Here is a 21,699-nt window from a genome sequence, read left to right on the forward strand (position 1 = left end):
AGTTTGTGCAAGTGTTTCGTTTTGTTAAATGGCAATTAACTTGGCCAGTTGGGCTGTTTCGTAATGAACTTAAGCTAGCTTGAGCGATTATGCAAGCTTATTGTGATATTTAACATAAGCATAGACACAACGCTCTTTAAATGTGTGAAATCCATAATTCTAGTTCGTTTTGAAAGACTATTAGTTTTAAAATTGGATAAATTGCACTTGTATATATGTACATCGAGCAACACCAATATTTGAGAAAACTATTTACCAGCATTCAAAAAAAAAATTCTTTGTTGTCATAAAAAAATAACAAAAACCTGAAAATCCAATATGCCAAAAATTTCGTTGTATCTGCTCAGTGAAACCTTGCATGGATCTGTTTTATATGCATAACTTGTCTGATTCGCTTCATCTTCATTGATTGCAATTGCACTTCTGTTGATTGGCTTAGTTATGTTTTAAACAAAGGAAAAGGAATGTTTCACCGTCCCATGCATTATTTAGTTTTTGCAGGCGCAGCAAAATGAACCATTTTTGATATAATTGCTTTCTTTTATGGGTTATATGCACTACTGCATACTCATAAGTAGACGCGGAGGAGGGCGATAGAAAATGCCAGTTAAATTGATTGAACATGTCGAGAAAGGACCTTTAACCCCATCCACGCCTATTTGCCGGCATTATCCCTGCCTGCTCTCAATTATTGACGGACTGACAGTTCAGCGATGTTCACGTGGGAATCGGGAGAAATGCAAAGGTGCTAGGAAAATTTAAAGCAGAGTCAGCGAGTCCCTGATGAACACAGCAAATGTCCTCGTTTTCCTTTTTTTGTACGGTAAATGACAAATTTTCACTTAGTACTTTGTGCTTGATAAAGGACACAACAACAACATTGATTGTTAAATAGTTAATAGCTAACCTATATAATAACCATAACCACGTCAAGTTGTTTCTTAAAGTATATAAATAAAACATGGGCTAGCTCATAAAACTGCAATAAATTGTTTACGCAGATGTGACAACTATTTGTAATTTCGCTTACTTACGATTTATACAGCGCATTTTAGATATTAAAATGCTGTCAAAACATGAAAAACTCACCTGAAATAAAAGAAAGAAAATAATTGCTATTAATTCAGTTGGCGAGGTAACGTACATTCAAGAATTTCTTAAGAAATTCATATGGAACACGAAAAATATATTTTCTCCACCTTCAGACTTCATCACGTATGTAAAGTTATGATAAACAAATTGAAATGGTAGATAATTGAGTCATGAATGATATATTCGCATACTCACAGAAATTTGCATAGAAGTCATGACTTTGCAAATCTTGAAAACGCCCATATTTTATTTGCAAAATTTTTATTTTCATCAGTGCAACGCAAAATTGGTTTTGTAAGTAAACTTGTCTTATATATTTAGAGTGCACGCTTACGGCGTACCCCTACGCTTCAACTTCAAAAAGATTTAAGTATAATTGTTCTTCAGATTAACATAAAACATGAGCAGCAACAATTTCCGGCTGTTGATGCAAGTACACTTTCTCCGTTTACTGAAAGTGCAAGGCAACTGTTAAGTTAGACTTGAACTTGATTTCGTAAAATAATTGTTGGTAGGTGGTGCTACCGACCACAATATCCTGTACTAGCCAAGTTACCTGGCAGCTGACAACCGCAGAGCTCACTGTCCACTCAAAAAGTGGGCACAAACGGAGTAAAATATCCCACACTTGAGCAACCACCCGTGAGTAACCTTTGGTCGAGACCGAGTGGGCCCTGTGGGTACGGGAACAGCAGTGCCTAAAGTATTAGACTTGGATCAAATTTAATGTTTTGAAAACATACTCTTGAATCAAAAGTTCTTTATATTTAACAAACAGAATGTGGTGGATATTGTGGTGCAGATGTGGTGCATATTGACTGAAATTGTAGGAAATACAAAACTATTTTTTAGCATCTCACAAGCAAGTATTTTGTTAGATTTAGCTTAAAGATGACACGAAAATTATAGATTTATTTGTGGTATTCCCAAAGTTCTATTACTCCTATTTATTCGCACACAACTGTGTACCATTTCCAGGCAAGATTCTATTTTCCTGACAGGCTTCGTGGTCGACGGCTAAGAAAGGAACCTCGAGCTCTTTAGATATGTCTTATTGCAGCCAGAGATGTCAAGTGCAGGGATTGCGCTGAGCTTAAGTATACGGCAAATGTCAAGGGCAACTTCCTTTCGATTCTCGGGAATCGTCAGGGGATCACAGGATATAGTTGGCTATTTGAAAAAACAGCTTATTATGGGTTGAATTACTTGCTACAAGCATCATGGTGAAAGCTTATTTTGAGTCAAAGTTTTGCTTTCATAATGGTGAGTATTCTAATGCAACTTTTATCAAGCTTTTAAAAAGTTCGTGGCGTTGCTTTTATACTAAAGCTTTTTTTGTACATTTCAACATGGCGTATACGTGATGTTCCGTCTTGCGGGCAGGATTGTATACGTTATTTGTATATTTATGAGCTTAACTTATTTGAAATACAATATGTTTTATACATAAAAATTAACGCTTTTTACAGTTTTTAATGCCCTTAAAGTAATGACGGGCAACAGCACAGAAACTTTTTAAATTTAATTTTTTAAATTATTTGGTAATTTACCCTTTACCCAAATTTACCCTTTTAATAGCATACAATGTTCAATTGCCGAAAAATGACCAACACTCAAGTCTTGCTTGTGTATTGATTAATTGCGAGTTATTTTAAGATGGCCAGACTCGAGGCCTCTCCCATATTTATAAATAATATTCACCCAACACACAACTGCCCACATTTCGCTGAAGTTCAATGACTAGCAACAGCACAGCTCCACTCAGGCGTGAATTATTGTGAGAGAGCCCATCCCCATCCTAATCCTCAATCCCAATACCAATTCACAAAAGAGTTGGATAATGCATGCCTGGGGGTTGGAGGTTGCGGTCATAGGGTTGTGCGCGCAACAGTTGATTGCTATCGGGGAAGATTATGTAAATCAATTTGTAGTAGAAGAATTTGCCATCAAATGGAAGCAATTAAAATGGGGGAAAATTTATGCACATGTATGCAATTGGGGGTCTTGGCAAAATGCCAAGTAATTATGTATTTTCGAATCATTGCTTCCTAATTGACATAATACGCGTAAAGTGGAAAAAAGACATTAAAAAGACGAAAATATTCCGACTTTACCGGAAGTTTGGTTTAAAATATGTATTTTGTATAACATTTTTTTGAAATATATAGTATTTTTTTTTAATTTTGCAAGAGGTTGCTCTCAGGTACCTAATAGTTGTTTGTTTTTAATGCCATAATTTTAATAAAATTAAAAATATGTTCTTTTGAATTCGCATGGAATGATTGAGTACGAGTCACCTCAAGGGTTCTCTTGTGATAAATTATTACACCATTTTCCACTCACTGGTACACACAAAGTGCCTACAAGTGCATATGGATGGCCTAGTACACTGCATGAAAAGGATCAGAGCCTTGCAAATACAACGATTGATTTTCAAAAAAAAGCTAAGGCGTAAGGTTGTAGATAAAAGTTATAACACCTTTTATATTCCTAACAGTGTTTTGAGGATGTTCTTTCAAAATCTTTTAGTTCTTTGAAAAATTTTCTTTGTGTCCCGTTGACTGCATTGTCAGCAAGTTCATTTCCGCTGTGGCCACACAAAATGGCGTGCAAAATGCAAAAACAATGGGTGCAAGAGGGAGAGAGAGACCCGGCGCCGGCGAGAAAGAGACGCAGATATGTGCTCTCGTTGATGGGCAACATAAACGCACGCGATGTGGGATGTGGATGTGGACATGGTTCAACGGGATCTGTGGGATTGTCAGCATTGAGGGAGTTTGGACAGCGACAATTGCATGTGTAATTTGTGTTTAGTGGGCTGGAAATAAATTACATGCCCCCCTCCCCATCACCACCCCGTTTAGTGGGCCGAACAAAAGAATTTCAGGTGAAACTCTGGAATCCCAAGCAGAAATGGCGAGCGATTCGCACAATAAAGCAGACAATAAACTGCTCCACCCTATATTGCAGCCACTAAAGGCCTAGCGTTTCGCTTAAAGTTTCAGGTTCCATTTCTCGCGACTCCCATACAAACGATGTTTTTTTAATACTATTAAAAAAAAGGTTTTTAACTATATTCATATTCAACAACATTTGGAACAGGTTTGCTGTTTTTAGCAACCTTTTTTCGGTGGCTGTGGCTTCCGTGCTTTCTTGGTGGTGGCACATGGTTTTGGCTGCGCTTTTCCGGGCTTCTTGGAGGATTCACAAGGCTTTGGGTTTGGCTTTGGCTTTGGTTTAGATGTGGCTTTTGGTTTTGGTTTGGGGTTACATTTGGGTGCAGGCTTGCACGGCACCTGAGGCTTCGGTTCGGAGTTGGGGCACTTTGGTGTTAGCAGATCCTTCAAAATACACCCGATTCCTCCACCACCCGATTCATTTTTTGACCCACATCCACATCCCGATCCTGATTTCGTTGCCGGATGATAATGATGATGATGATGACGATGAACTATCTTTTTGGTGCATCGGGACGGTGATCGTCTGCTGGTTTTCCTACTCGAACGAGACTTGGTTGTCTTCCCACCATGCGGTCGCCTGGTGCGCTTTGTACAGCGTGGTTTAACAGTGGACTTTTCACAGGGAACCGTAGATGGTGCAGCGGTTGGCTCAGTGGGGGTGCACTGAGGTGGCACAGTGGTGGGGCATGGAGGTGGCTTAGTCTTGCAAGTTGGTGGCACAGTGGTGCATGGAGGCTTAGTCTTGCAGGTTGGTGGTTCAGTCTTGCAAGTTGGTGGCACAGTGGTGCATGGAGGCTTAGTCTTGCAGGTTGGTGGTTCAGTCTTGCAAGTTGGTGGCACAGTGGTGCATGGAGGCTTAGTCTTGCAAGTTGGTGGCACAGTGGTGCATGGAGGCTTAGTCTTGCAGGTTGGTGGTTCAGTCTTGCAAGTTGGTGGCACAGTGGTGCATGGTGGCTTAGTCTTGCAAGTTGGTGGCACAGTGGTGCATGGAGGCTTAGTCTTGCAAGTTGGTGGCACAGTGGTGCATGGAGGCTTAGTCTTGCAGGTTGGTGGTTCAGTCTTGCAAGTTGGTGGCACAGTGGTGCATGGAGGCTTAGTCCTGCAAGTTGGTGTCGTAGTCCTGCAAGCGGGTGGCTCAGTCTTGCAAGTTGGTGGATTGGTATGGCAAGTACATGTGGAACATGGCGGGGTAAGTGCAGCCAAGCCGACCAATAACGCAACCAACAATACAAAGCGCATCTTGATTTTGACATCCAATGCCGCTTGATGCTCTTTATATACCCAATGCATTTTGCCATCGACGATTCCAACAATTTAAGATGCACTCAACAAAATTACCAATTACTTTGGTTTAATATGAGGTAACTAAAATTATGTACAAATATACTTCAGCTATACTTCAGCTTGCAAATTGTAATTAAAGCCCATTTGTTTTATGAACAAATTGAAATAAATTCAATCCAATATATCCAATCAATAATTATTATAAATATTTTGGGGAGTGTATGGCAGTACGGGTGCCTCGAACTTGTCTTCCACAAATATTTACAGGATAGAAAGGTCTGTTTTCCATTTTTGGCCCGTCGGGCTGTCTTAAACCAACTTAATATGAGCACCAACTTGAGTTTGCTTAACCGCAGCTGTTCGAGTCTTCCATATTGATCGTAGTTTTGTTTTTATTTTTTTTTTGGCCTGAATCAAATTTTGGAAAAATATCGAATAACGTGTGCTATTTGTGTGTGCAAAATCAAATTTTTCCTGAATCGTTTTGTTAGTTAGCATAGGAGAAGATTGTTGCTCATACTTTAAGTAGGATTTCCAGAGTATAAGCCAATTGCCATTTAAGTTCATATTTTACCATTCAAATGCCGTCAGCAGAGAGACCAATCACCGGCTCTATTGTTATCAGCGTTTTTTGTTCCGAGCGATTTTATATTTGACTTTATTTTGGCCTTCGCTTGGGTAAATAAAACGTGGTCTAGAGCTTCTACTATAAATTGACACGGCATTTTCGGATCCCTCAGAGTTAGATAGGAGATAGTGTCGAAATGAAGTTGACAAAGTTAATGCTGCTCCTCGTGTGCCTGGGGATTTTCGTAACCCTGGCGGTGAGTGCCGATACGGACTTGGATTCGGTCGCTGATTCCGATGAGAATACAACCGGATCCACAGCAACCTCAACCGCGGATTCCAGTGCCACGGAGAGTTCCAGTTCATCGGATGATGATACTGGCAGTAGCTCCGATGTGGACGATGGTTCCGCGGATGATTCCGATTCCGGATCCGATACGGATGACGACACCGCTACTACAGCTCCAGTGATAAAGAAGAAAGCCAATAAAAAGAAGGCCAACAACAAGAAACGTGCTAGCAACAACAAGAAGAAGGCCAGCAACAACAGGAAGGCCAGCAACAACAATCGCAAAAGGAGGGCATCCAGCAACAACAAAAAGAAAACGTCTAACAACAACAGGCGCAGGAACAACAACGCCAGGAGGCGTGGTTAGAGCGAAAATGGTTGAAGAAACAACAACATGAGGACTATGTGCATAATACATTTTTTTTTTTCATGATTCAATAATTGATTGGTGCATTGGTCTGATTCGAAAAGTACACAAAAAACACTGTATTTTTTTGGGAGATGCTTAAAAAAGCGGTTGGGAAAAAAGGCGAGGAAACCCAATTCGGTTGAAATTAACAAATGCAATCTGGTTGAACGAATCGTGTGGGTAAACACAAAAAGTTCGTGGGAAAAACTATGACTATGCCTTCATTTTAAAGAGATACATTTAAAGTGTAACAATACGTCTGCCAACACAAGCACTTTTAACAAAGGCAGACATAAAAACCAAAACAAATATGTGTTGCACTCTAAGCGAGAACAAAAGGTGTCCATCGACGAGCTTCAATTTGAAATCACAAAATATTATGGACACAATGCACATAGAATGTGCCGCAAACTAGGCAACAATATTTTTATAACAATGTGTTGTGTGTAGTGGTGTGTTGTGATGTGGCGTGGTGTGCTGTGAAGGAAAATGCCTGTCAAAATCTCAACAGGTGTCGATGACTTATCGATGGCTGGCTTTCAAGCTAGAGCCTTCAAACCGTCCACAATCTACTCAATTATCCAGGCTATATAAGTTATTCAGGCTTAACTGACACAAACACACACACAAGCACACATATACACACGCACACTTCGGTCCTGGGAAAATGAAAATCAACAGCTTTTCTCCGTTGGCCAACTTCCTGCGGTGACTCAAAGTTTCTGTCACTCTAACTTTTCTAATTCGATTAAGTTGACTAACTGCAAATTGATTTCATTGTAAGTCGCTAATTGGCCGACTTCATTGACCTAACTTTTAAGTTGGTCCGCTTAAAATTGGTTGCCACTAGTCGATATTGTATGACGCATGGGTCACGACGGGGTTTTAATACGTTATTTTGGCCAAACAGTTGTACAAACATTGCGAAACAGCGAAATAATTAGTTGGGCTCCGCTCTCCAGGCTCGCCAAAATGTATTTTTTGTTGCGGCTTTCGCTCTAATTCACTTTGCTGACAACCCACTTGAAGGTCGACTGTTTTCTATTTCCCCGTTCAAAAAGTTTTTATTTTATTTTAATGATTAAGATTCAACAAGTTTTTATTTTATTTTAAAGATTAAGAGCTTCAAAGGGCTGAGAGTGTATTAAATGCGTGGTAGTTGAAAGGTTTTCTAGTTTTTAATTCTACTTCAATACTTGTAAAATAAAGTAAGCTTTGAATGACAAGCACGAGCATGTATATAATATATAATGTAGACATGAAATTTATAGCACTACAAGCAGATCATATTCCACTGAAAATACGGGTTTTATTAAAATTTATTGAAAATCCTTTTAACACTATCATTAATCATTTAATCACTATCATTTCCTGTTGTAGGCATGTAAACGGGCCCAATTGGGGGTAATATATATCAGTACTCACCGAACGTTGGCCAGAGTGTGACGACGATTCTTGAGGTACCGACTGTGGTACTTCTGCAGGTCGCCGATGGACCCCTGCTCCGCCTGCATCTTGCTGGTGGGCAGTAGCTGCGAGTTGCTGGGGTGCGAGGTGGCGAGGGCGGATGCAGACGACGAGGTCAGCCGGTGGTGTGCGGCAACGCTGGCGCTGCTGCTGTTCTGGGTGGTGGTCGCGGTGCCGCCGGTGGTGCTGCTTGAGGCCAAGGTCTCGTTCGAGTTGCTGCCGATAACAGTGGTGGCCGATGAGGAGCCACCCGCCGATCCAATGGGCGCAAGGACGATTCGCGACCAGCAGGACTTGTGCGGCTTGCGGAACTTTAGTTTGATGCGCGGCGAGGGCGTCGAGGAGGTACCTATTGGCAATTGAAATATGTACATTAATCACGGCATTAATAAATGACATTTAGTGTGGTTTGTGAATTGAAATATTGCAACTAAATTCTCTTCTGTGTAGTTAGCACCCTCTGTTGACCGCCGACCTACCTGCAATGTACTCCTGAGCTTGCTGACCCCCAGTGGGCACTGCACCCGCCGATGACGAAGTGGCCGATGAGTGATGGACGCTTTCGCAGCTGCCACAGTAGCCACTGGGTATGGTGATTGGCGGCGGCAGAGGCTGATTGTCCTTCAGGCTCGACTGGTGTTTAAAGTTGGCCTGATCGGACTCCTCCTCCTCCTTGATATGCGGCAACGGTGAAGTCTGCGGTTGGCAACTGCAACGCTGCTGATTCTGGTTCGGATTTGAGTTCGGATTTTGATTGGGATTGGGATTGGAGTTTTGGCCTTGATTTTGCACTACACTCGGGCAGGGATTCGTAGAGGGATTGCTGCCGCTGTACAGGGTGACCTGGCTGAGGATGTTGCCGCTACTGGGCACAAAATGTGGTTGTGATTGCAAGAGTGGTTGCTGCAGCTGCTGCTGCACCACCGCGGTGGGTGAGACACTGGCGTCGCTCAGTGTTTCTGGTTCCGCTCGGCGGGCAACCAGACCGCTGGCCAAACTGGCGGCTGCTATATCCGCCGCACTCAGCTGCTGGTCCAGCTCCTCGTCGACGTCGTTGATCAGGGTCTTTAGGGAGATCGGGGTGGTCACCGATGTATCAATGGTGTCAGCCAGCGAATGCTTCTTCGTTCCGCCGCCGATGCCGCCGTAAAGATCCAGCTGAGATCCAGATCCGGATCCGGTGCGGTTCAGAAGATCGTCCTCCTCCTTCTTGTTCCGCTCCTGCAAATCGCGCTTTTGCTCCGCGGCCTTATCCAGATTACTATCCTCCGGAATGACCTTGAGCTCGTCCGGCGTCTGGGCTGGTGTTTGGGGCGGACTTGTGGCGGGGGCTGCGGAGCCGCCCCCGCGACAAGGGAGGCAACACCGAAACACTGTGCCACCGAAGCACTTTGTTCTTGCCTTTGATTTCCGCTTGCCACTCCCACTGCCACTCCCGCTGCCACACCCACCGCCGCCGCTGCCACTCCCACCGCCCCCTCCAACGCCGCCACTGGCTGCCAGGCCGTTGGCACTGCAGCTGCCACCTAATCCCTGGCCGTTTCCGGTCCCGCTTCCGTTTCCGGTGCCGTTGCTACTGCCACTGCCGCGATGCTAAAAATGCAATAAGACCGAATCCAATATCAATACCTTTGTTTTGCTTTTAACATTTTGAAGAGTGGTTTGGTCACAAAATATACAATTATTAAATCAAATGGAAACTTGTTTAATGATTTAATTTACAAGTGTTCTCTTGTATATTTTGTAGCGATAACCAAACTTTTAAAATAAAATAGAGCATAGGGCTGTTGTTAATCCTATTTCCCCTCCACCTTGGCCACATTCTTGTTACGCGAGAAACCCTGCGTAAAACGAGCCAATCGCATCATTCCCACTTCGATTGGGAGCTATCTGTATCGCGAAAACATTATTTTTTATCAAGCCGAGTTCTGTAAGGAAACAAATGAGAAAACAGCGAATTAGAAAAAATCAATAAAGGATAAATACCATATTCCTATATAATATTCAGCACAAAGTATTTACTTATTTGGCGACAATATTTAACAAAGCCTTTAGTAATGTACATCTATATATGTACATGTATCCACTTGCTTAACTGCAATTACCTCTCTAATATTTTCTACATGGCATTTTTGATTAACATTCCTTTAGGTTTGACATTCCCCGACGCACTTCTGTGTTAATTAGCGTATGAATTCGCATTTCGACTTGGCCATAAGCTACACGGTCCCCCCCAAAAAGGCCACTTACTTTCCCCCATTTTCGACTTGTTCTCCCGCCTGAAAGTATTCCACCTGGCTGGCTATGCGGATGAAAGTGGGTTAGTCACATATTTGAGTTTGCACAGGGACAGACGCCAGCTGCACAAACTGACCCACATCCTGGCTATGTGGCTATATTACTATACTACTATATATGGCTATATAGTTATATGACAGCTTTATCCACTTTAGTTTCCCCTTAATTAGTACCTCGTCGGTCATCGGAGAAGCCGCTGTTATTTTGGGCGAGAGATAATGGAATGGAAACTGCTGCTGATAGTCCTGCCGTGGCTGCTTGTCAGCAAGGTTTTTTATAAGGTCGAGGACTTTACGGAGCCTGATGTCGTTTACCAAAGCATCGACTATCATCCGGAGGACTACATCGACTCCTTTACCGACTTCCAGAAGCATGACTACTTTCAGTATTGAAAGTATGCTAGTGTTTCATTTTTGTTTATTTTTTTGTATGTTAAACAGTCTTTAATAAAGCGTTGTGTATTTTAAATAATTCTTCAGCGAATTTTTCATTAATTCAGTCTGTAATAATCAAATCAGGCAAAAGATTGGAAGGTCATGATGAAAAACATAATTTTGCTTAAGTTTGGTTTGCGATCAACTGGAAAAATCTTAAGCTAAGCAACCAAATTGATGACATATTTAAAGGGTAAATATTAACGAATATATTGTATAAAAAATTATTATCAGTCTATTAATATTTAAACAGCCTTGTGGAAAAGGCCAAAGTAGTTTTTGACTAGTCTATTAACGTAAATAATTTTTCAGACCAGCTAAATTTATACTGCGCCATAAAGCCAAAGCATCTTTGAACAAGTGACGAGAAAGTTCGCATTCATTTTTGCATTAAAATAAAATCGCGCAAAATAAAATCAAATATTTAAACAATTGACAAAAAACCCATTTGCAATGTTCCAAATGGAGTATTCATTTGTAAACGAAAGCAGTCGACCTCGAAAACGAAATCTTTATACTCCAGCAACAGCTTGCCAAATTGTTGCATTTGGATATTTGCTTAGTTCAAACACGAATATTACAACAAACTAAGGTAAACAAATTATGCCTGATATGTACTGCGTTGATCTTTATTTTGGTTTATTCAAGAGAATAATGTGGAGCAATAATACAGAGCACTTCAGCAGCTTTTTATAGCACACTTTTGCGGGGAGATTGTTTATTGGATCTTTCGTTTTATAAATGAACAAAGTTCCTCATGTTTAAAATGGTTTATTCATTTTTCTACATGGAAAATTATACTGGAGTAAAAAATAATACAATTGCAAAAATTCCTAAAAATACACAAATACTTTTTTGCCAAATTATGTCAGCAGTTTTGGCCAAAACAAAGAGAACGTTTAAGGCAAGACAAAAACCACGAATCATTTTCTATTGCTCATTGTGCCCAATTGTTCAAACAGCCAAGTTTGAGAAGTGCAAATATATAATATGACTTTTATGGAATGTCCAAATTATATTTTTACGTACAAGATTTGAGTAATTTTGTTACGTAATTGTATAGCTGTGATAATTAGTATAAAAGACCACGGCTTTCTGTCTGCAGACATCAGTTGTCCAGTCACTGGCCATCCATCATGCGGTACTCCTGTGTCCTTTTGCTTCTGGCCACCGTTGCCTGTTGTCTGTTGATCCCACAGATTAGCGCCACCACCACCACTACCACTGCTGCTACCACCACCACTTCCGCCTCGGCCACCACTACCACCGCGGCCACCACAACCACTACCACAGCTGCGACCACAACCACCACGTCCTCCTCCACAAAGAAAAAAAAAAAGAGGAGGATAAGACGCCATAACACTATTATACGTAGAGGAAATAAGAAACGCATTATCCATAGGCACCATTCCGACGGAGATAGCTCCGACGATCGCACCAGCACACGCAACCGTCGTCGTCGCCGCAGCAGCAGCAGCAGCAGTGGCAGCACCAGTAGCCGCAGAAGCCGTAGCAGTGTCAACAGTCGGAGCAGCCGCAGAAGATCCCGACGTGCCTGGCGTCTGTAGAATTGAAAAAATTGGGCAACCGAGCCAACTGATCTGATTCTGACCTCTATGAAAACTTATAATTTTTTTTTTGTTTTTTCCGTTCAAAACACTTAAGGCAAATAAACTGAATAATATCCATATTAGTTCACTCTGCTTTTCAATACCACCCAAAGCACAAGCAAAAAGAAATAATTTAGATGAAATCGTTTGAAAAGGCGTCGCTATGTCGTTATTATACCACTTCTTATTTAACCATTTAAAATTTGACTTAAAAAAACATACATAAAAGCATACATAGCATGCTCCTAAAATAAATACTATGTATTGTAATTTTAAGTATTTTTAAGTACGATTTACTAAACTACTTATACAGTTTTTGTTCAAAATATTAAATTCGTACGTGTAAAAAGTTCAGGCAAGCTACAAAAGAAGGCAACAAATTTATGGCAAAATCATTTTAATTGGTTAACATTTTTTTATTATTGGCTTAAGTGAATTTGATTAAAGCTGGATTGTTTCGTGTTTTGAAAGTCATAGTATACTTCTTAGGGTAAATAATTAAATGACAGAATATGAAGTTTAATTTTATCGAATAAATATCATCATCATTGACAAACCTGGAATTACGTTGACGTTAGTGGCATAACTAATGAAAATAGAGACGACTTTATTTAAAAAAAAAGAACAAGCTTCATATAAAAGTAGATTAACATGACTCTTCTACGTATGCAAATTAATCTGTTTAAGCAATTGTACCAATACGAAAAATAGCAAATTTTGTTTGGCCAAAATATGTACTTTGCTTTGGCTGACACAGTTTGGCCGAAGACGATAGGCCCGTTGGAGAAGTTGACTATAAAAGCTGGCTTGCGATCTTCAAACTACCATCAGTTGCAAGGCATCCAGCATTTGCTCACCATGAAGATCACCCTAGTACTCGTAATTCTCGCCACCTTCCTCGGCTGTGCGGTGATCCACCAGTCGGAGGCGGCCTCATCCCCCACGACCACTTCTGCCACGGCCACCACCACTACTTCCGCCTCGGCCACCACCACTACTTCCGCCTCGGCCACCACCACAACTGCAGCCTCATCCAGCAGTGAAAAAAAAAGAAGACTGTCAGGCACACTAAGCGAAAAACCAAGCATGGCAAAAAGGTCAAGATAATCAAAAGGAGAAGGGGTCTCAAGAGTCGCAGCAGTAGGAACCGCGGATCGGAAGAATAAGCAATCCCGGACCAACAAGGAACACACGCCAATTCAAATCCAAGCCAATGACGTCGATCCAACTGTTTTCATAGTTTATAAGATTAGAAGTATTGTTTATAAAAAAAGCAAATATAAAAAATAATATAAAAAGATTTAACTTTTTTTCAAGAAAATGACACTGATTATGGTTATATTTATGGAGTTATAAGTAACGAAAATGAAATTATACCCAAGTTGCAAGGCGACAGTCAAATAAAATATATATTTTATTTTTTTTCAATGTGATTCCATTTAAGCGTTCATTGAAATCGTTATACCCATAATGCATTAAGGAAATTTATTAGTAGATTGGTATATATAAAACAAGACATCCTTAAAAATCTAATAATAATGGTTATAATTATATATGTAAATATTAAATTTATATTTAGAGTGTGCAACTATGTACTCAAATACGTTTTTACTGCGAACACCATGTTATATAGATTCAGGTACGCTAGATGTTACCAAATTGTGTAACATGTTCAAATACACTTTTATCTTATCGATAAGTATCGAATTTTTCCTTGAATAGGCTCGTGATCTTTGATCACTGTCACGGGAAACGAGAGACTTAAAAGAGTCACAAAAACATTTAAAAGAACGTTAATAAACCAAAACCGGTTCGTCTTGATTACCAACACCATCGTATCCTGCGTTTTCTTTCCCAATGTCTAGGCAATATTTTTTTTTATGATTTTTTAATTGACTTGCAGATGACATATAAAAGTATTAAGCTTATAAACTAAAAAAACATTTCGGTCATGGGGTTCAGCATCGGGATTGCCGTGGATTGTTCCTGGATCGCTTATTCTTTCGATCTGCGGTTCCTACTGCTGCGACTCTTGAGACCCCTTCTCCTCCTGACTTTCGTTATTTTATCGGACTTCTTGGTCTTCTTCCTAGTGTGCCTGACAGTCTTCTTCTTTTTTTCACTGCTGGATGAGGCTGCAGTTGTGGTGGTGGCCGAAGCGGAAGTAGTGGTGGTGGCCGCGGCGGAAGTAGTGGTGGTGGCCGAGGCGGAAGTAGTGGTGGTGGCCGTGGCAGAAGTGGTCGTGGGGGATGAGGCCGCCTCCGACTGGTGGATCATCGCACAGCCGAGGAAGGTGGCGAGGATTACGAGTACTAGGGTGATCTTCATGTTGAGCAAATGCTGGATGCCTTGCAACTGATGGTAGTTTGAAGATCGCAAGCCAGCTTTTATAGGAAAATTTCGCACCTGGGTTTTTGCTCTTCTGTCAAATTGTGTCAGCGCAAACAAGGAAGCCATTATTGGCTAAACAAAAATTAGCAACTACTTGTTTTTGCACAATTGTTCAAACATTCGAGATGCCTTTACTTTATAAATAACTATATGATGTGCATCAATGTGTAAGTTCTTCTTTTTTATTATTTTTAACATCAATTTCAGTTAGCGATTTATTATTAATATTGGTGAAAATATTTCGATATTATTTTGAGGTCCAAGCATTTTATTTACATGAACGTCTAAATGTCAGTACAAAATCTGAAGTCCTTTTAAATAAGTTGATTAAAATGCAGACGAGCATTAAACATTTATTCGCCAAGGTTTCTCTGGGCCTTAAAGTGGCGTTTCCATTGAAATCCATTAGCAAAAAACCGAACTCGGGGAAGCCCGCAAAAGCCCCAAAAGAAACATTTTGCAAACGGCAAAATACTCGTAAGCAAAAACTTTTCAGCCCAAAAAAGTGAAGGGGGAAATTCGAAAAGCTGTTGCCATAGATACCGCACACTCACACACATATGTACATATGTACGAGAAAAAACATTAAGAGAAAAAACCGAAAACAACAGCCACGAATTTCCTAACGAAAGAGGCGTCAGGTGGTGGCCAAAATATTTGGAGCATGAAGACCACTGAGCAAACAGGCAGATAAAACTCCACTCGAGTTAAACTCTTTAGAGTTGCCATTCCGAAATTAATAATTGTCTTGATACTAAAGCATAGTTTGCGGACTAACTGAAAAAGAAGCCTTTTGGATATGCAAGAATAAACTCACATCCATTTTGCATCCATTCTAAAATACTAAGAAACTGTAGTCCCCCAAAACTCAAAAAAAAAAAAAAATGGACAGACTTCAAAATATCAAATTACATATGAAAATTAGCACAAAAATTTTTGGCTTAATCATGAAATCATGAAAAGATATCTTAAATCAGAAAAACTCAGCCCGCAATTTCAACAAATCGAAAGACTAGTCCTCAAACGAGCTTTTTTGTTACACAGTCCGCCCGATTGAGCCATAAAGCAGAGAATGTACGTATATTTGTTATTGATTTTTATTGAGACATTTGCAAAATTAATGATGCGGGTGGGTATTTCCACTCGGGAAACTTTCCCGACTTGTCGAATGATGACCGGCATTAATAAATCAATAGCGTTTTGATGGCAAATAATTCGAGATCTGCTCCGGGAATGCAGCCATACGCATTGGGGCATCGATGGCCCACATCCTGCGTATCCTTTTGCCACATCCTCGAAATTCCCCACCGACCTTTGCCTTCTAGTGTGTGTGTGTGTGTGTGTGTTCGGGTCTTGCTTGGCGACTTCTAATACCCAGGGGCCGGGTAGACAAATTCGTTACAATAGACCTAATTTAGTAGTAGTTAAGTCATTTGAAGAATTGAATATGTTTCATTGGTCAAATTTATATATTCAACTATACATATAGGTAGGGATAAATATTGTTTATAATTAAAATATACAATACAAAAAAAATGTATGGTGGGTATGTATCTATGATTTTTTATGTGTATTCATGCTGCATGCAAAGTTACTCCGTTTGTTTGGGCCAATTAAATACGCAAATACGAGAATGAAAACCAACTTGCATGGAGGAGGAAAATGCGACACGTGGACCCATATGGTGTCGGCTTGGCAGTGGCAGTGGCAGTTAGTTTGATTTATCCAGGCAGTGCCATGTGGCAATTTCACTTGATTTTCGAGCCGTCAGTGGAATTTGAGACCGCCTATGGATTGCCGGCGTTAGTTTGGGCCTAATGAGCAGTTTAATTATGCAGGTTGATTGATTGATTCTAATAGATGGAAAGTCAGCAGCCCCAGCAACCACAGCTCGTTATTGAGACGTTCAAAGTTGTTGGCCACACGTTAAAGTTAAAGTGCATTGCTAAGTTGAGTACAGGGAATATCTAATACCATTTTCCAATTTTGACCATGCTTTCACTTCCGTTTCCACCATTTTTGCAAGGAACAACAAGTTAGAGCGCATAAATGTGCACAGAAAACAAAAAGCGAACGAAGCTGCAGCTAAATATTTAATTGCTTACTTCGGAAGAATTTGTAAGTCTGGGAAAAAATGGCGAATATTTTTCATCAGCTTAATTGAATTGCGAGCAAGTAACCTTTAAAGTTTCTGAAATATGTTGTTCTGTTGATTTTTTTAGTACGATTATTGGATTATATTGGTGTTGGGATGTTTGTGGATTAAAATATTTATATACCAATATTTATAAAGCACACATTCAGAAGAACTTTAAAACATATGTGGCACTTCCAAACGTTCCATTCTTCTAATATAACATTGTTTGCTTCCAAACAAAGTTCACATTCAATGCCGCGTAAATTAACCTTTTTTCATAACGCCTTGTTTTACTTATTTTGTTTTTATTTTTGGTCAGGCCCAACTTTGGCAGATGCACAAATGAAATTTGATCAATGAACATGGCTGGGAAATCGATGAATGAAGATTCCCCGTAAAACAAATTTAGTAAACAAAACCGCGAAATATGTTGGCGCACGATTGCCTAATTTAATTGCGACTTTAGGCTGCGTAAATAGTCGGCATGTGTGCAAATAACTTTTGCAGATCAAGTGTCACCGAGATGATAATAAAAAAATTTAAAAAAAAAAAACAAAAACTCCGTTTTTATTCTAACGTATGTTGTTTTGTTAACATTGTTAGGCCTCAATGACGCAAGGAGCTCCATTGGCAGCTATAAATAGGGTAAGCGTAGGCTGCAATAGATCATCCAGTCTTACGAATAGCTTTGACTCAATATGAAGCTCCACTGGCTGCTATTTGCAGTCGTACTGATCTGTGCCCTGTACACCACTTCGGGCACCACTACCACCAGCACCACCACCACAACAACTGATTCCAGCACCAGCACCAGCACCACCACTGCCTCCTCGTCCTCGTCCTCGGACACCACCGAGGCCAGCAGCAGCAGCAGCGATTCGGCCACCAGTTCTAGCTCATCCTCCAGCTCCAGCAGCTCGTCCTCTAAGAAGAAGAAGGCTGCCGCCAGGAGAAGGGCCAAGAGAAGGGCCAGGAGAAGGGCGGCGAGAAGGAAGCGTAACAGACGTACCCGTAACCGGGGTTAGACTGGAAGCTGATAAGGGGAGAATCCGCTGGAATCCATTCCGGCATGGACTGGACTTCCAACATTTTTTTTTCCAAAACTCTCTCTCTGTTGATCTTCGGATCGGCAATTTAATATATTCCCGTCTATAGCAATTGCATGAAAAATATTCAAAAGTGCTTTATATTTATTTGGTGTTTGGTAGCAACGAAATTCGGAGGAAGGCTTTAATTTAACGCCACAATTCGAGTACACTGAATCGGTTTTCTTGATTGCTTTTGTTGCTGCTCCAAGGGTAAAAGGGTGAAGTTACGCCCTGAAATCAACTCCATACCCAACCACCCAACCACCAACCATGGCCTGCAATAAAAAGCAACAAGTTAAAAGACCACGCAAGCAAAAGGCAAAAGCCAACAAGCTGCCTCCTTGGAAGTCCCTTTTCATTTGCAGTACTACTCATTCCCATTGCCAATCCGAATCGGAGACCTCGACCACCGAAACCCCATCAGCAATTCGAGCGCATATAAATGGTTATGACCCAGGCGTGGTCACTCCCACCATTCGAGTAACAGGTACCCGATAGGCGAGCAACTCGACTATGGCGATCTTTCCTTATTGTGCCGCCATACACTTTAGAAGTTTATCGTTTTGCAAAGCAATACGGCGATACTATGTGGCGCATACTTTTAGACACCACCTATATTGTTTTGAAGACTTTCAGTTTTTTTAAATTCTCACACATATGTACACATATCCTTGGAAATGGAAAGTGTCTGAGTATGGGCAACATTGTTGCTGCTGCTGCTGTTCTTCCCCCTCCCCGCGTTCTTCATCGTATTAAAAGGGAGGCACAAAAAGCGGCAGTGAAAGAAAGAAGAATGAAGAGGAATAATTGTGATGGTGACATTCGTCTTCTGGCAAATAAAGGAGCATTAAAACGAGACAGAAATATAAGGGTCGCAAAACCCACATGCGTGCAAGCGAGATGGGGACTAGACACAGTGGTTGCAAAAAGGCAACTGCAGTGTACAAAACTTGTTTGATACATTAAAAACTTTCCCTTTTTTGGAGTCGTCAGAAACATTAGTGCGCTTAGGGTAATGGCTTGACATTGCTGGCATAATCTCAAATATAGCTAGACCAAAGTTATTTATTGCGTTGCTTCATTTTGCGGACATCCTGTCCATTTTCCCGAGGACAAACTGTACTTATGTATATTGATATGATGCACTTTGCAACCATTGATGTTGATATGCTCGACGTGACTCATGTATGTTGTACGTACGTACATACGCACATGCACACGAATAATACGAATAAATGTGTTTCGCCCATAAACCACCCACCAGAGAGAGGGACGGCTATGTGGGCGGAGAAAGAGACGGGCATACAATTACTTCTTGTTTTTTCATGTCGGTTTTTCTGTACTTTTTATGGTTTTGTCGTGGATTTCTGCTCTCTTATTATTGTTATTGTATCAGCGCCCAATTCTTTTGAAATTCAGCTTACTGCTTATTATTTTGCAAATACTTGAGGCCACCAGCGTGCCCACGCGGAATTTGAACACACTATAAGCTCCGTGGATATGGTGGATAATTTTATGTTCTTCAGCTCCCCAGATTTAATTTTTTTTGTCCTCACAATGGCTGCCAGCTGTGAAGCTTAAATTTGAGAGCTGACGAGAGATAAGTGACTTAGTGGGGGGGAAATAAGTGAAAAGGGGGGTCTTAAGTCAACAAGTGTGCGGCTGGGACGGATAATGCAAAAGTCAACTGAATACTTAGCAGTTCTTTCTTTGTAGAAATTCCAGGAGATGTTGAAATATTATAAACATTGCTTATATACATTGCAGTTCAAAATCAAAACAAAAAGATTATGGTTCTGCCCTTATTTCGCTTATTAACTAAAGTTTAAGACCATTTTTATTGGAAATCCTACTGAAGTACTGTTGTCTCAAGTTCAGTTACACTTGAGGCTGCTTAAAGTCGTCTAAAAAAAGGTCCTGCGATAAACAATTAGTTTAGCTCGTTCCACTACCCTTGTACTTCTGGCCAAATTGCTTTGGCTAATTTGGTTTTTTCTCTGGCTTGCCTTCCGAATTCGTATGCAAAGGGCGCATAAATTAAATCAGTTGGCAGAATGTTGTTTTTCTTTTGGTTTTCCTGGCTTCGTCCTTCTGCTTTTTGCCAACCTAAAGGAGGGCGTTTGTGGTGGGCGTGGTCAGGTCGTAGGTGTGGTCAGGGCTCTGCGTGCTGGCCAAGACAGAAAACAGACAGGCGGACACGACATCGGCATCTCTGCACTCGAAGAAAATTAGTTCACAATCAAGCGCTCAAATAGATGTTTGTACATATATTGGTTGAAGAAAACTATTTCTCTTGATATATCGAAGCGCGTTAGTAGTCTATTGGGTGACAGTCAAATGTACGTTATAAATCAAAGATGAAAATTATCACTGCAACCTCGATTAATTTCTCACGGTGCAGACTCAGAGCCCGCATGTTGTGTACATGCCAACACAGACAGGCAAAAGACACGCAGACAGACAAATAGACAGATAGACAGACATTCGGATATGGAGGGGTAAAATAGGGAAATGGGGGCACGAAAGTGGAGAATAGGAGATGGGTAGATAAATTTCCTCTGACCTCCTTTGGTTTTCGGAAATTTTCAATACCCTTCAACATTTGGAATAGAATGTTAATAATGTTTTCAGTTCTGAGAAACTTGGTAATTTATATGTAATGCTGCATCTGTAAATTAAATGATAGTATGTTCTTGCAAATAGATTTATTAACAATTTCTAAGCCCAAATGCCATTTCTCAAATATCTACTTGGCCAACCTATGAATACACCCTTAACTTAGTTCAGTTCTAGTTATTTTTTGCCAGGATTTCCTTCTTTTTTTTCTAGTCCTGTTTTATTATGTTATTTTGCTGGCATTGCCTTTGCCATCTCCTGAATGTGCTAAACCAATAAGGGAACTTTTGACATGTCTGCCGGCTGTTTGAATTGCGTCCTAATTGTGCCACTCAGTGTGTGTTTGTGTTTCTATAACCAACCTTACGTCTTTTGGCCAGAGACACCCACTGAGAATTTCATTCTCGCCCCGATTATTTGTCGCCAAATTTCGAAATTCTGGGTAAGGTGACTCCAATTAACGTGGCATTTCAATCGATGTCAATCAATCAATCAATTAGCACAGCTCCTCGCCTATGCATCAATCAAATGCAGACCCAATAAGCCGACTCCCAATACAATAAGGATCAATTTTCCGGGCTATCCACACTGACTTGGCTTCAATTCAATAGGACTACGGCATGTCCCGAATTCTGGGGAAGATAAAAAGAGGTTGAATAACTTTCAGCTGGGCTAAATATTTTCCAGTTCCCCCCTTTATCACCGCCGTTCTCTCAGTCAACATCATCAATCTTTCGGTTTCCCCAGCAATTTGACAGCGATTGCGACATTTACAACTGTTCATCATCAGTGGATTTAGCCCCGGCTAATCTCTGCCACATTTAATGGAATTCGACAACAACTTATCGCAGGAGGCTTAAATGGAATATTTAATTATTTATCCAGGTGTATTTCTATATATTGCCCGTTTAAAGGCCTCCTTTCATAGCAATAAAATTAATTTTAATAGCATTATGTGCCAATCCGTCAATCCTTTTTACTTCCGCTTTTCCGGCACTTTTTCCTTACACGTTGATGGGTCAGTATGCCAAGCACTTAATGCTTTGACAAGTAAGCG

At 40.7% G+C, this 21,699-nt stretch overlaps 7 protein-coding genes and 1 pseudogene across 10 annotated transcripts in view; 5 read left to right on the forward strand and 3 right to left on the reverse strand.

Moving 5' to 3' along the window:
• The window catches only part of LOC6524324 (cAMP-specific 3',5'-cyclic phosphodiesterase), a 98,663-nt gene extending 88,669 nt beyond the window's left edge, over positions 1 to 9,994 (reverse strand). For 2 of the 4 annotated variants that reach the window (XM_039374798.2, XM_039374791.2), the window contains exons 1-2: positions 8,548 to 9,624; positions 8,027 to 8,417 (exon numbers count right to left, since the gene is read on the reverse strand). In XM_039374798.2, coding sequence (XP_039230732.1) covers positions 8,027 to 8,115 — 89 coding nt within the window. In that variant the 5' untranslated portion in view covers positions 8,116 to 8,417; positions 8,548 to 9,624. Of the gene's footprint in view, positions 1 to 8,026; positions 8,418 to 8,547; positions 9,662 to 9,879 lie in introns of those variants that run through there. The other 2 variants (XM_039374801.2, XM_039374789.2) reach the window with 2 other exon arrangements.
• Positions 4,196 to 5,306, reverse strand: LOC26535862 (salivary glue protein Sgs-4). Its single transcript, XM_015190137.3, has one exon. The coding sequence runs from the start codon at positions 5,289 to 5,291 to the stop codon at positions 4,206 to 4,208; it is 1,086 nt and encodes a 361-aa protein (XP_015045623.2). The 5' UTR covers positions 5,292 to 5,306; the 3' UTR covers positions 4,196 to 4,205.
• LOC6524326 (pre-intermoult gene 1 protein) lies at positions 6,066 to 6,650 on the forward strand. Its single transcript, XM_002100148.4, has one exon. It carries the CDS (start codon positions 6,101 to 6,103, stop codon positions 6,557 to 6,559), a length of 459 nt encoding a protein of 152 aa, XP_002100184.1. The 5' UTR covers positions 6,066 to 6,100; the 3' UTR covers positions 6,560 to 6,650.
• Positions 9,995 to 10,101: 107 nt separating the features above from the next.
• LOC6524327 (protein new-glue 4) lies at positions 10,102 to 10,837 on the forward strand. The gene has a single exon (XM_039374866.1). It carries the CDS (start codon positions 10,585 to 10,587, stop codon positions 10,756 to 10,758), a length of 174 nt encoding a protein of 57 aa, XP_039230800.1. The 5' UTR covers positions 10,102 to 10,584; the 3' UTR covers positions 10,759 to 10,837.
• A 1,013-nt stretch (positions 10,838 to 11,850) lies between these two features.
• LOC122319583 (protein new-glue 3) lies at positions 11,851 to 12,493 on the forward strand. The gene has a single exon (XM_043207048.1). It carries the CDS (start codon positions 11,937 to 11,939, stop codon positions 12,366 to 12,368), a length of 432 nt encoding a protein of 143 aa, XP_043062983.1. The 5' UTR covers positions 11,851 to 11,936; the 3' UTR covers positions 12,369 to 12,493.
• Positions 12,494 to 12,869: 376 nt separating this feature from the next.
• Positions 12,870 to 13,626, forward strand: LOC6524329 (annotated as a pseudogene).
• Positions 13,627 to 14,203: 577 nt separating this feature from the next.
• Positions 14,204 to 14,782, reverse strand: LOC6524330 (protein new-glue 2). The gene has a single exon (XM_002100152.4). The coding sequence runs from the start codon at positions 14,736 to 14,738 to the stop codon at positions 14,406 to 14,408; it is 333 nt and encodes a 110-aa protein (XP_002100188.3). The 5' UTR covers positions 14,739 to 14,782; the 3' UTR covers positions 14,204 to 14,405.
• Positions 14,783 to 17,591: 2,809 nt separating this feature from the next.
• On the forward strand, positions 17,592 to 18,110 carry LOC6524331 (osteocalcin 2). The gene has a single exon (XM_002100153.4). It carries the CDS (start codon positions 17,637 to 17,639, stop codon positions 17,961 to 17,963), a length of 327 nt encoding a protein of 108 aa, XP_002100189.1. The 5' UTR covers positions 17,592 to 17,636; the 3' UTR covers positions 17,964 to 18,110.
• The last annotated feature ends 3,589 nt before the right edge of the window (positions 18,111 to 21,699 follow it).

This window comes from Drosophila yakuba, chromosome X, assembly GCF_016746365.2.
Source record: "Drosophila yakuba strain Tai18E2 chromosome X, Prin_Dyak_Tai18E2_2.1, whole genome shotgun sequence".
Classification (NCBI taxonomy): domain Eukaryota; kingdom Metazoa; phylum Arthropoda; class Insecta; order Diptera; family Drosophilidae; genus Drosophila; species Drosophila yakuba.

What these genes read in the sequence shown, in the direction of transcription:
- LOC26535862 (XM_015190137.3), bottom strand. Translation starts at nt 5,291, where the DNA reads ATGCGCTTTGTATTGTTGGTTGCGTTATTGGTCGGCTTGGCTGCACTT.
- LOC6524326 (XM_002100148.4), top strand. Translation starts at nt 6,101, where the DNA reads ATGAAGTTGACAAAGTTAATGCTGCTCCTCGTGTGCCTGGGGATTTTC.
- LOC6524327 (XM_039374866.1), top strand. Translation starts at nt 10,585, where the DNA reads ATGGAATGGAAACTGCTGCTGATAGTCCTGCCGTGGCTGCTTGTCAGC.
- LOC122319583 (XM_043207048.1), top strand. Translation starts at nt 11,937, where the DNA reads ATGCGGTACTCCTGTGTCCTTTTGCTTCTGGCCACCGTTGCCTGTTGT.
- LOC6524330 (XM_002100152.4), bottom strand. Translation starts at nt 14,738, where the DNA reads ATGAAGATCACCCTAGTACTCGTAATCCTCGCCACCTTCCTCGGCTGT.
- LOC6524331 (XM_002100153.4), top strand. Translation starts at nt 17,637, where the DNA reads ATGAAGCTCCACTGGCTGCTATTTGCAGTCGTACTGATCTGTGCCCTG.